We start from the raw sequence: 12787 nt of genomic DNA on the forward strand, positions 1-12787 counted from the left end.
CTGCGGGCAACAATGCGATAGCTTAATGCTAAATTCGTGCAGCTGGGTTTCTTGTTTGGGATAGTGTTAAGCCTTGCGCTTTTGATATATTCTTTTGATCATTAAGTGTGAGTTTCATCCAAAAAATATAGGAGACTATTTCTTCCACAGCCGTACAAATATGAGCTAAACTCAAGTTAATATCTGTGTTTGCTGCTGCCGATTCAACCTCGGTAGCTACTACGCTACCAGCTCAAAAAGATCATCATGAAATCCACATATAGCGAGCATAACGGGCATAATTGGCTTAACGTTGGTAAAGCTTCTTTTAACTTCTGAATGATATGATGGCCCTGCAAACGATTGTCTTATATGAAATAAAACAGATACATTCAGATGAAGGTGAGTTGCTACTATCCCATTTTCATTCATTTCTAATGCAACTAGCAACATTTTATTTATAAAAGAAAACCTGTCATTGGGCAATCATGTCCTAGTTCCACAAGAATGTGATTATGACTTGGGTCATTCACTGACTACTTTGTTTAAATTAAATTGTGCAAATTGTGATGTACATATGCAGATCAATACATTATATTTATACGTAAGCCTGTGGTATTGGAACCAAAACACAACATTTTTCTGTCATTTACAGGTTGTATGCGACTCTCTGTTACACTGATGGGGGTCCGAGACCAGCCACTGGATTTCTTGATTCAAACTTAAGTTATTCTCCTGAAATAAACTGCAAAGGAAATATTAGTTGCCATGCGGATCAGTTTCTGTCAGGGCTTGTTAACTATCGCCATCATCCTCAACCTCCTCATTCTCTATTATGTGTCCCGAGCCCAGCAGCAAATGATGGAGAAGAGGAAAGAACTTGGCAGGGGCACCAGAAGGGCTGCCCTACCAGCCTCTGGTCTCGGAGGGTTACTTGCAGGAGCTGGAGGTGAGCCTGGAGTGGTTGGAGTGGAGGGACACAGTCGAGGCCCACGTGTAACTGTTCTACTTCGGGAATTTGAACATTTTGAAAACTATGTTGGGGATGTGGCTAATTCCTTCCTTCACCAGAGGCCAGAGCTTCCCTTCCTGGCTGTAGCTGACACATCACCGTACCCTCCACTGGTGCTTCCGGAGGGTGCTCGGCTTCTTATCCTCTCCCCCAGCCCAGACCAACCACCACAAGCTCACAGGCCTGAGTTTCATGTGCAAACAGAGTTTGTGCTGCTAGTGCCTGATGGAGTGGAGCTGGAGCAACCAAGGGCTATTGAGAGGTTAATTAGAGAGTTGGAAGGAGAGGGTGGAGGGCCTGTGAGGTTAGTAGCTGCACCCGTATTGGCTCGATCTGCTGTGCAGTGTCTCCACTTGCGGGTGAACCTCAGAGAGTGGACAGCTATCTATTCAACAGCTGCATCAGGGAGCAGTGGGAGTGTATGTACAGCTTTACAGGGAGATGCAGTCGTACTCATTCGGACTGAGGATCTTTTTAACCTCTCTGTCCCTCTTGGACAGCCTCTCTTCTCTTCACTCTTCATCCAGACTTCTTTGAGAGGCTGGAAGGTCAAACTCCTGGAAGGCCCCTGTTTCTCTGCAAACCATCGGCCTCTCTTCAGCTCTGCTCACAACCAGTGGAAGGCTGACACTCGACTGAAGGAGGCCACGGGGAAGCTAATGAGGAGCTTCGGTCTGAAGCGTCTTCTGCTGCCTGATGGGAGGGAACAGTGGTACGGCTGCAGCAAAGAGACACCACGCTGCTTTGGCACTGTGCAGGATGACACTCCAGACTATCTTTATCTGGACCGCTGGACACCTCCCTGCTGTCTGCGAGCGCTCAGGGAAACCATCAAGTATGTCGTCAATATCTTGGAGCGCTCAGGTGTGCGCTACTGGCTAGAGGGAGGTACTCTGTTGGGCGCCGTTCGCCATCAAGATATCATCCCATGGGACTATGATGTAGACCTTGGTATCTATCTGGAGGATGTACCCAACTGCGATCATTTAAAGAACCTGGACTCAGGCTCTCTGGTGGATGCTAATGGCTACGTGTGGGAGCGTGCGGTGGAAGGAGACTTTTACAGGGTCCAGTACAGTGAGGCTAACCACTTGCACGTTGACCTGTGGCCGTTCTATCCACGTAATGGCGTCATGACCAAAGATACGTGGACTGAACATAAACAAGATGTCGAGTTCCCAGAACACTTCCTGCAGCCACTGGTACCCATGCCTTTTGCTGGCATCACTGCCTATGGCCCTAACAACCACAGAGCCTTTTTGGAACTTAAATTTGGAGAGGGGGCGATTGAGAACCCCCAGTATCCCAACCCTGCAAAAAAGAGACTGGACAGAAGCAAATTATGAGTCATAGCGGAGGGCTACAGACCCATTTAGGTTTACCTACATACAAAGAAAATCTTGCCTCAAATAATTGTCTGTGAAAGATAATGCCTGGAAAGTAAAGCCTTTTACACACATGCACTGCAGCCCTGAATGCTTCGAGACATTACCAAACTGAGAATCACATGAGAGCACAAATGTCCGACACAGTCTTATCTGACCATAAATGGTCGAGTACCTCTTGTCTGTGTGACATCCACATCTAATCATCTCAACATTTTCTGGAGTTCATGTGTAAAAAAAGATTTAATATGGTGCCAAAACGACTGCATTTACTGTTACCTTCACCACATGTGTATCAGAAGACTGTATTGCATGCTTAGATTGTTCTTCCTGTGGTTCGGATGTAAAGTCTAATGTTGAACACACGTTATTTATTTGCCTGAGCGGTAGCATTTTGTTTGAAAGACACACTTGAAAAGTTTAAATCCATACACTAGTGTACTGACATAAGGCTGTGGTGTGTATGTGTTGTACAGAAACATTGAACTACTACTGCTGTAATTAAAAAAAAAAAAGATAGATAATTGAAAAAAAACAAATGATTTTTTTAAAACTAAAATGTATTTTATCTTAAGCAGGATTTAAGGTATTATACAGACTTATGTGTGTTAAATAAGTGGCTTTAGCCTAACAGGTATTTTATGATTTTTGAACTCTGTTGCCTTGTTTTGCACGTCTCAGTTTATGAGTGAATGTTAGTTTGTGGTAGAGCCAGCTGGTAACTGCAGCTGAGCAGACTTCCATCTAATGAAATGAGAAATGAAAGCAAACCTGTGTTATTCATGCTGTTATGGACGATTGCTCTACCAGGCCTTAGAATTCAAGTAAATAATTACATATTTATAAATATTATGAAAAGGAAATTTAATTCAGTATACTACTCAGTTCCCCTGGTTGCCACATGATTCCTGTAGTTTTTCCTGTATCTAATGTACGAGGGTGTCAAATCATTTCATGTACTTCTACAATAAAAGAATAACAGTTTCATGTATTTTGTAAATAGCTGTTGCCACTAGATGGCGCAACACAACTAATTAACGCCAAGTGCTGTTGTTGTGACGACCAAAGGGGTGGAGTGTTTCACAAGAGGCAGGAATGCAACTCTACAGGAACACGGCTCACGTGTTCATCACAAACCCAAAGTGTGATGCAAACTAGCATTACAACCAAGCCTCTCCCATGTTGTTGCTCTACATATTGTATCCCTAGAGGTGTGTTTATATTGTTTTTTTTTTTCCTTCTAGTATTCATATATGGCCTGGTTAATGTGCCCAGGCTTATGTATCAGTGAGAGGCTGCATTATTTTACAGTCTCTCAACATAAAGACAAAGTATTTTGTGTCTTTTCTGATTTGTATTACTGTGTGCTTCTGATTAGTCTCTGCAGTAAGAGTTAAAAACAGGGTTTGTCCACAAAAAGCCACATCCTCTTATTTATATATATATATATATATATATATATAAAAAAAACATTTATTGCTGAAAGGTTGCTGACAGTACATTCAGACAATAAGTTATTTTACAACCATAGCCCACTTTAAACAAACAAACAAAACCATGATCAAGCCACATAATGGACGAGTTCAGGAAGTAATCTTGCACCACAAAAGGAACAGAAAAAAATAAAGAATTTTCTTATGACATAAGAAATGCTAAGACCTCAAGCTTGCAGTTAAATGATTGTCATGTGAAATTCTGCAAAGCTAATGTAATGAGAAGGCTAAGAAAGCGGGCTTAAAAAATATCTGGTTTTGGATTTAACAGTATTAGCCCTACTGATGTCTATATAAGATATTGATTAACAATTGATATGGATGCAAAAGATATTGTGCTATATTACTTTCATCCATTTAAAAAGTGTCTGGGTACTTCAATAGCCAAGCGTTTATTAGGGAAGAGGTTCAGTTCCCGGCCAGCCGGACTTGCATTGTTCTCTTGGATACATCGCCATACCCAAACCCCAGACAGTATCTCTTTAGTATCTATGATCTAACAACTTCTCTCCAGAGCCTTAAGTCTTCCCCACTGATATAAACTTTTTTTTTTTTTTTTTTTTTTTTTTAAAAGAAGCATCTCATAAAATATATTTAAAACTGTAGCTCACACCAAATAGAGTGTGATAAATAAAAATACCCAAATCCAACAAGTTGCTAAGAGTTGAATCTGGAAAAAGAAAGCTTGGAATTACTAGCATTTACAAAGTTAAATACTACAAATGTCTTTGGAGCTTAAAGAAATAAATTTACAAATGCCTACCAGAAATTCTTGGTTGGGTGGAGGCCACCCAGCTATTACTCCACGTTTACGCCCATGATAGCCAAGACAGATTATGAGATTCTCCCTTTACCAAAGTTATTTAGGTGTGTACACCTCTCATTCTCATAAAATAGAGACATCCTTGTAGTGTAAGGAAGTTAGTTGCTCATATATGACATATAACATCAAACAGTCACTGTTGCATAGTGTGTGTTAAACCACTTGTACCTGCACAAGAGCAAAGCAAACCAAAGAGTGTGACTAGAATTTTGTTGCAGAGTCTATTTAACTTTTGGTCCTGGAGTATTTTAAGGAGCACGCAGAGGAAAGTCTTGTAGCCAAAGTCAAAACCTGAGGATGTGTTGGTGATCGCAGCATTTCTCCACATGCGCCCATTTTATTACATATTGCAGGTCCATGAGTAAAGAGGCCTTCATTCAACTTTGGGTGATTACTGAGGACGTGTTTTCATTTGGTGTGTTTCAGAAGACGAACTGAGGCTCTAGGACAGATTTATTGCCGTTTCATCCCCTCACGGTGAGAAGGTCATTTCACATAATAACCATAAACACACTAAAAGACTAACTGATGCTTCCACCAAAACAAATTAAAAAAAAATATATAAATAAAAACAAAACAAACAAACAAACAAACAAAAAAAACCCTACTTCCATGCAGAGTATAAAGAATGCACTTAAACTCAAATACGAAGTACTTGCAGTTTAAAACATCACTGGATGAATTCTGCATGAAAGTAGCCAAAAACATGTTTAAAGTTGACAACTTCCAATAATTACACAGTGGGTGCAGTGAACAGTATGGAGGTCCTCTACTTATAAAGTCAGAGGCTTTTTCCGTTGTCCCGTGGAGTGTTTGCCGGTAATTTGCTAAGACGCAGATTCAATAATACAAATGAAATGGGGCCAAACTTTAGTGACAGACCAGTGCATTCATGTAACTTAAGCTCCGCCATTATATTATATATTTAACATGCCTATGTCTTGAAGTTCATTGGTCCAGCTTTTGTGGGTGGATGCACTGGTCACATGACAAACTTACTCACCAATCATATTCTTTACTCGCTAGTAAAGAATCTACACACAAGATAACAATTTCTGACATGAGAGCTGATGAGGACCAATCGAGTGCAACATCAGACTGGAGTTAAAGCAGCCACTCTAGTGTACAATACAGTCTCACCCACAAAAAAAAAAAAAAAAATCTTGAAAAGGTCACTAAATGTGCCCCATGTGAGTTTTCAGCTACCCCTCCAGAAAAGTGTTGAAGTCAGAGACATTGTCCAGTCTCTCTCTATACTCTTTTCTTCAGAGCAGACAACGAAAATGAGGGGCTTGATGCTCAGTTCTTTTTTTCCCCCCACAATATCAAACGAGTATCAGAACTGAGCCAGGAGTCCTTGAAAATGTCAACAGTCGCATTACATACTTGACTCTTTCTCACCAGACCCTGATTTCTGAGCATCGCTTCGTTTACTAATGAGCGGCGAGCTATCGGGGGCGGCCTCCAGCCGGACCTCGCTCAGCTCTGCTCCGTTTCGTTTGGCATCTCTGTCCACAAAGAACTGCAAGATCCCCGCGCCGAAAGCGTCACCCTCCACATTGAGCACCGTGCAGGTACGATCACTGAAGGAAGACAAAACAGATGGCATGCCATTTTAATGTCAGGGTATTTACAGCCAGCAGTGTGCCCTACATTGTTGTAAATCCAGGGCATCACGGTAAACATCGTCCAAAGTTTGTATACTCACACAAGCCAGTCAACAGCCAGGATAAGAGAGATGTCGGTGGTGGGGAGTCCTACTGCCTCCAGGATAATAGCTAAAGTCAGAACACCGCCTGCAGGAATTCCCGCTGCTCCAACACTGGATGCTGTAGCTGTAACACTAAAGTACAAAAAGCATGGACAGTAGCAGTTAGACACAAATCTATTGTCATGATTATAAAAGACACTGTGAAATCACCTATATTATTAGGTAACTGTTTGATAAGTAAGCCAGTGGTACAATTGATTTAGTATTACATGTCACTGTCTAACTGAAGGTGTGTTTTGGTGGCTTTGGGACTTACAGGATGGTAATGACTTGGATGAAGTTAAGGGAAATGCTGTTCAGCTGTGCAATGAAAACTGCGGCCACGCACTGAAAGAGAGCCGCACCGTCCATGTTGACCGTCGCTCCAATGGGCAGGATGAAGCGGCTGATGTGCTTGGATACGCCGTTCTTTTCCTCCACGCACTTCATCATGAGAGGCAGCGTGGCAGAGCTAAGAAGTAAGAAACGATGGCCGTGAGCGTGCAGAAAAGATGTATAGATACATTGTTGCTTTAAAAGAGAGAAATCTAAGTCATTCAGTATTTAACAACCTGAGAGTCGCGTTTATTACCTGGAGCTTGTTCCAAAGGCTGTGGCTAGAGCTGTGAATATCCCCCAGAGGAAGGTGTAAGGGTTCTTCCTTGTAATGATAAAGTAGATGCCTGGCAACACAAGTGCTCCATGGATAGCATGTCCAATGAGGCAGCAGGCTATATATTTTCCCAAACTGGCAAACAGGCTTGCAACATCTTCCATTTCCACAATCTTCCCAGCTACAAGGAACATGATACCGATTGGGGCATACCTGCAAGGGACGAGACGAGACAGTGATGTAGTTTAAGTTTCTGATACAGAGCACTTCTGGATAAAAGCACACTTAAAGATTAAAAAACACAATATTCCTCTCATATCTGTCCATTAAATACACAACTCCAGCCAGAAATGTAGCAAAACGTTTTTTAATATTTTGTCTTGGTGTACTGCATCCATAAAAATAATTAGCAAAGATGTTGTTGAGTGCTCTAATGTTAGGAGAGACGGGGATCTTGTCGACACTGGGAATCAAGCTTTTAATAAAGCCATAATGTTATGCAACTGCACATGCACGGTAGTTGCAGGATGCAGACGCTTCTATTCATTCAAATAGCAGGTTCAAAACAGCAGCGTGGTCCTCTTTAAAAAACACTTTGCTGTAGTTGAATATTTTGCTCTTCACACATGAACATTTTCTGTTCTTTTATTCCTTCCCCAACCCAAAAAGCATCCAGGTGTCCTTACCACATGATCCAGGACACCAGGACCATGGTGGCCTCGTTGAAGGCGTTAAAGAACTTGATCAGGATCTCTCCTTCCTCTCCCAGCTTCCGCAAAGCCACCCCAAACACGATGGCAAACACTACGAGACCAAGAATATTCATGCCATCCTGGTCTGTTCCAAAAGGCACCTGAAAAGCACACATGTTAAAAACAAAAAACCGAGTAAGAAAACACATTTATTCCGCCCTCAGTTTAAGAATACAGTCAGGTAGTTTTGGAGTGTATTTATAGTTCATTTTCCAGCCAGTCACTCTGCTCACATTCTCCACCGTGATATTGGTGATTCCATCTGTGCCATTCTTTTTCATCAGCTTATAGGAGGTCGCATACTGTACAGGAGGCAACAAATTGTTAGTTTAGTAGACTAATTAGGACATAATCAGCTTATCGTCATAGTTCTGTTACACAATTCAGTGGAATGACTATGTAAAAAAATTAAAAAAAAAAAAACCAAAAAATTCAAATCAAATACTTACAGACTGAAAAGCAGCAGACACAAGGTTGGAGGGAAAGATGTTTCTGTGGATAAAAACAAAAATACAACACATTCAAATCCTTGTGCTCAGTGTGAAGTGGAGAACTGGCTGTGATAGAGAGCAGAGAAAAGACAGGTTTGGGAACTAAAGTGCAGAAAACAGGTTTGGCTGTTTGGGTTTGTTCTCAAAATACATTTTATTTATTTTTTAAAAAGCACAGAATAGTAACACTAAGTAATGTCACATGTGCTGCTTGGAAATTTAATTTAAAAACCACAGGCTGACCTGCTTTGACTCATTACTCAGTTTCAGCTAACTATAGAGCAATACTGCTACTGATCCTGTGACATAGAAAGCACAAATGCTATCTCTTCAAACTATCAGTGACAGCTCAAACAGAGAGAAGCCCGAGGCTCGTCATGTGAAAACAGCTCAGAGAATTTAACTGTTAATCTCGGTTTTTTCCCCTCTAAGCCCGTGTTGCTGTGACCTTATCCATCACCTGCTAATGAGTGCATGCATACACTCTGGCTTCCACAGAATAGGTACAGCTGCGTATTAAATCTCCCAAGAACACACGAAAAACCCAAAGTGCACCCGTTACCCCTGTGCTCAGCTGTCTGCAACAGATCTAGAGTAATAAGGCATTAACTCATCAACCGCTTTCCGGTCATTCAGTCCCTTCCACTGGTGCTGCAGTGCTTCAAGCTTAAGGATCATGTGACTGCATGACGTGGCAGAACTAGAAAACCGGCTGCGTCACAAACAGCCGTGAAAAGGGACTAAACGGCTGCTAAGCTTTCACACCATTTGGATATTCAAATGGATTGGCATAGTCTGAGTGTAGTAAGATGACGAGAGGAAAGAGGCTTAAGTATTTAATGTTTCGTCAGCACAAAAGTGAGCCGCATAATAATCTGTGTGTAGAATCTAAAGAGAATCCAGACTTCAAGCATTGTTAGAATTCACGTGCCATCACATCCTTGTATAGTATTAATGGGAGGCAGGACTCCTGACTATACGTACACGTACACTAAATTTGCACAGAGATGGCAATCCCGAGTACAAGCGTGACTCACTCGTACACTTCCACTTCCTTGTTCACTGCTGTGATTACTTATTCTTGGCACAGGTACAAACCGCAGTGCTAATGAAATTTAAAACAAAAAGAACACAATGTTTCGTTTTTTCCGCCTTATCCTAATCAAGTCTACATGTGGATGCCATGCTCATTCGAAACTGTTCACACTGAGGTGAACTTGCAACTTGAATGTAAATAAACTTTATTTTATTGTTTAACTGGAATGTTGGTATGAAAACAATGGCCCATCACATGCCTATTAGGCGGGTGGGTCTCCTATGTCAAACGGACAATTGTGCTCAGATCTTCTGACGTCTTGACACCATCCTGTTACACCATCCCTCAGCTGCTTTGGGAAAATGGTACATGTTTAGTATCAAACCCAACAACAGAAACTTCGGGGCGCTTAATAAGGTGGACAAACGGATGAAACGCTTAAAAGCTGAAAAATGGATTATGGTTCTAAAGAATGGGAATGAATCCCAGCATCTCAAAGGCCTGTTGAGCTCCTGACAGCTAAGGACAGGATGACAAAGATAGAAGATCTTCATATAACTAAGTTTGCTAAGAAAAAAAAAAACAAGTTCTAGCTTCACAGAATGATAGCCATCACCTGCAGGTTTTGTAGGTCAAAAGAAAAAAAAAAAAGCAACTGATAAGATATGTCAACAAGGATGTGTAGGAGTGGCTGCAACCATATTTGTCCTCAGGCTGGTGTGTTGTCTTTTTTCCCCCTGCTCTGTTTGGTATGAGTGTGCGTCTGCAAACAATGACCAGGCCATTATTGCGCTTTAATGAACAGCTCTTCAGTCAGTTCCACCCAGTAAGTTCCACGCTGCCTTTGTTGTCAAAAGTAACCAGGACACCGGCTGACCAGGCTCGCGCTAATGAGAGGCACGGGTCGTCTATTGGGATAATGTGTGTGCACGTGGAACGGTGGCATGTGTCCAATACAAGACAAACATTACCCTTGTTTCATATTTATCATATCTTGTCTTTACCTCCCACCCCCACGTTATGTAACGTCCTAATTAGGGTCAGGTAAAAAATGTTAATCTCCATCAGGGCACAAGGACTGTTTTATGGATGTGTTGCCAAGGCTAAGTCACGATGCAAGGGGTGGGTGGCGAGTGGAATATTCTGGTTTTCATAGCGCACAATTCAATGATTCACCGAGCGCCAGACTGAGCAAACCATGAACAGACCAGTCAAACTAACCAGGAATAATGATGCAATAGTTGCAAGCATTATTAAGACTGGATGTAAACAGACTCTTACAGGTGGTCTGTGTTCCATCTCGTCTACTTGAGGCAAACCAAATAAGCTTAACATGATTCATGGTTCAGATTACAGATCCAAACAGTAAACCCAAAGTCTTCTTGTTTACACTCTAAACACGTTTTTAACCTCTGTGATGGGAAACACTGACACTGTACTTTACTTTATGTACTGTACTATGCTGTTGCATCATGCTGTGTAGTAATGTCTTTAGAATAAAAAAATAATAATCCAAAAATAGAAAAACTAAGCTTCTACTGAATTGCTGTTGACATGTAAGAAAAGCCCTCACCTCCAATTAGTGTCAGACCAAAACACAGCAGGTACAGGGGAAGCGTGCACAGTGGACCAACATCAATAGGAACATGTAATAGTTATTTAGATGACGTGGAACATTTCCTTCTGACGCAGTTGTTTGTGTACAATGGTCATAGATGCTTCCGGGTGTCCCCTCACCCACACCATAGAGGTGACACATGCTACATGAATGCCCTGTGAACATGACGCATTAATTTAAAAAAATAAAAATGTCGGGCGGGTGGGTGCGCATGGGCACCTACAGACAGAAGTCATTTTTACTTAACAAGTTCAACAAGTTTAAACGGCATTGCGCCATGTTCGGTGCCGCTGTGCCACGTTATGTGTTTCAAAGTAAACTTTGACAGAAGTTGCGAACAGAAAACCTGTGAGCGTAAGCGTGAAGCGAGTCAGACTAAAGATGAAACACGTGTAGCAGCGGTACAAACGCGCGCGAGCCCCCAGCAGGAAGTGTTTGAACCACAGTTGCGATTAGGGACAAGTTTCACGCACGTCTTCTGATTCCACGTGTAAACGTCACACTGGACAAGATGTGGAATATTACCAAATAAGTCAGTGTATGGGTTTAGTTGTCCTGGGAAAAAACAAAAAAAACAAAAACAAAACACTAACACAAAATAAAATCTTTTCATTTTTTTATAAAGCGCCCGAGAAGGGACAACAGGACTGTGCCGGGGAGTTAACCCTCAGCGAGGACACAGCTGATGCAACCGTTTGTTGGCATTACAGCACTGCATTGTCCGGCTGTAGTGGACAACGAATAAGACATGTGCCCGATCTGGTTCTTACAAGTACTGCTACACCTACAACAGGTTACTCTGTGTAACTTGGCTACTATTATTAGATCTTTGGAGCGTCCTATGCGCGTCATTACATACAGGCCTAATAACACGTGAAAGTTTAACGACTTTTTTGAGAGTATGTAGACTGACTGTGTGTGAGCAAGAGTTAGGGTTTCGCTTACCTTATCAAATCTAAGAAGGAGTCTATAATTTCTTTATGCGCAGGCACGTCTTCTTCCAAGTAGGCCGGCTTGCTGACGGACACAGACCCCGGCGATATGATGAAAGCCATCACGACCCCAATCGAGGACGCAATCAAGGTGGTGATCAGGAAAAAGAGCATAGCCAAGCCGCCGAGTTTGCCCAGGGCTTTGGGGTCGATGCTGGCCGCTCCGGACACCAGGCTGCAGACCACCAGAGGAATGATGATCATCTTCAGCAACCGGATGAGAATCTCACCTGGGAAGCCGATGTAAATCACCTGGGTTCTCGTTAGTGTTACATTACGCACACCAAGTCCAATAAAAACACCAACGATAACCCCGGCCACGGTGAGAATCACCAGCAGGTTGGCCTTGACAATCCTCAGCACGCGCTGAGACAACGTCTCCGGGGTGCTCTTCTTGGGGATGTCCAGCCCGTTGGTCATGGGCTCGTCGAGGTGAGCCTCGCCGTTGGATTCCCTCCTGTTCTCTATCATGTCTACCGTCGAGGCCATGACGCGCGTTTAAACTTCCCCTAAAACTTAACGAAGGAAAACGTGTCTGAAAACTAGCAGCAACGTGGCAGGAGACCTTTCTAAAATTAAGGCAACTGCATACAAACTTCCTTGACTGTCGCTTGAGGTCCGCGTGGGTTCTTATCTACCGGGAAGTATTCCACGCCCACCTCTTGGCAACCTGGGCGTGTCTAACCAAGGCTGTAACATTCATTATGAAAAGGAAATACCGAATTTTCGTATTTTCTCTCGCATTTTATTCACATAAAAATGCTTTTCTTTTAAGCCTTTAGGTCACAGAGTGCAGATATTATATGACATTAATTTATACTACATTTGCTGCCTCAAAGACCT

The 12787-nt window shown here is 42.3% G+C and overlaps 2 protein-coding genes across 2 annotated transcripts; one reads left to right on the forward strand and one right to left on the reverse strand.

Moving 5' to 3' along the window:
• Nucleotides 1-8: 8 nt before the first annotated feature.
• fkrp (fukutin related protein) lies at nucleotides 9-3602 on the forward strand. The gene is made up of 2 exons (XM_006795403.2): nucleotides 9-381; nucleotides 635-3602. Exon 2 carries the CDS (start codon nucleotides 748-750, stop codon nucleotides 2335-2337), a length of 1590 nt encoding a protein of 529 aa, XP_006795466.1. The 5' UTR covers nucleotides 9-381; nucleotides 635-747; the 3' UTR covers nucleotides 2338-3602.
• A 2240-nt stretch (nucleotides 3603-5842) lies between these two features.
• slc1a5 (solute carrier family 1 member 5) lies at nucleotides 5843-12571 on the reverse strand. Its single transcript, XM_006795402.3, has 8 exons — nucleotides 11898-12571; nucleotides 8257-8299; nucleotides 8041-8109; nucleotides 7742-7908; nucleotides 7035-7268; nucleotides 6720-6914; nucleotides 6401-6535; nucleotides 5843-6275 (listed from the first exon to the last, which is right to left on the reverse strand). The coding sequence occupies exons 1-8, from the start codon at nucleotides 12431-12433 to the stop codon at nucleotides 6071-6073; spliced, it is 1584 nt and encodes a 527-aa protein (XP_006795465.1). The 5' UTR covers nucleotides 12434-12571; the 3' UTR covers nucleotides 5843-6070.
• Nucleotides 12572-12787: the final 216 nt, after the last annotated feature.

This window comes from Neolamprologus brichardi, chromosome 14, assembly GCF_056152115.1.
Source record: "Neolamprologus brichardi isolate AB-2024 chromosome 14, ASM5615211v1, whole genome shotgun sequence".
Classification (NCBI taxonomy): Eukaryota; Metazoa; Chordata; class Actinopteri; order Cichliformes; family Cichlidae; genus Neolamprologus; species Neolamprologus brichardi.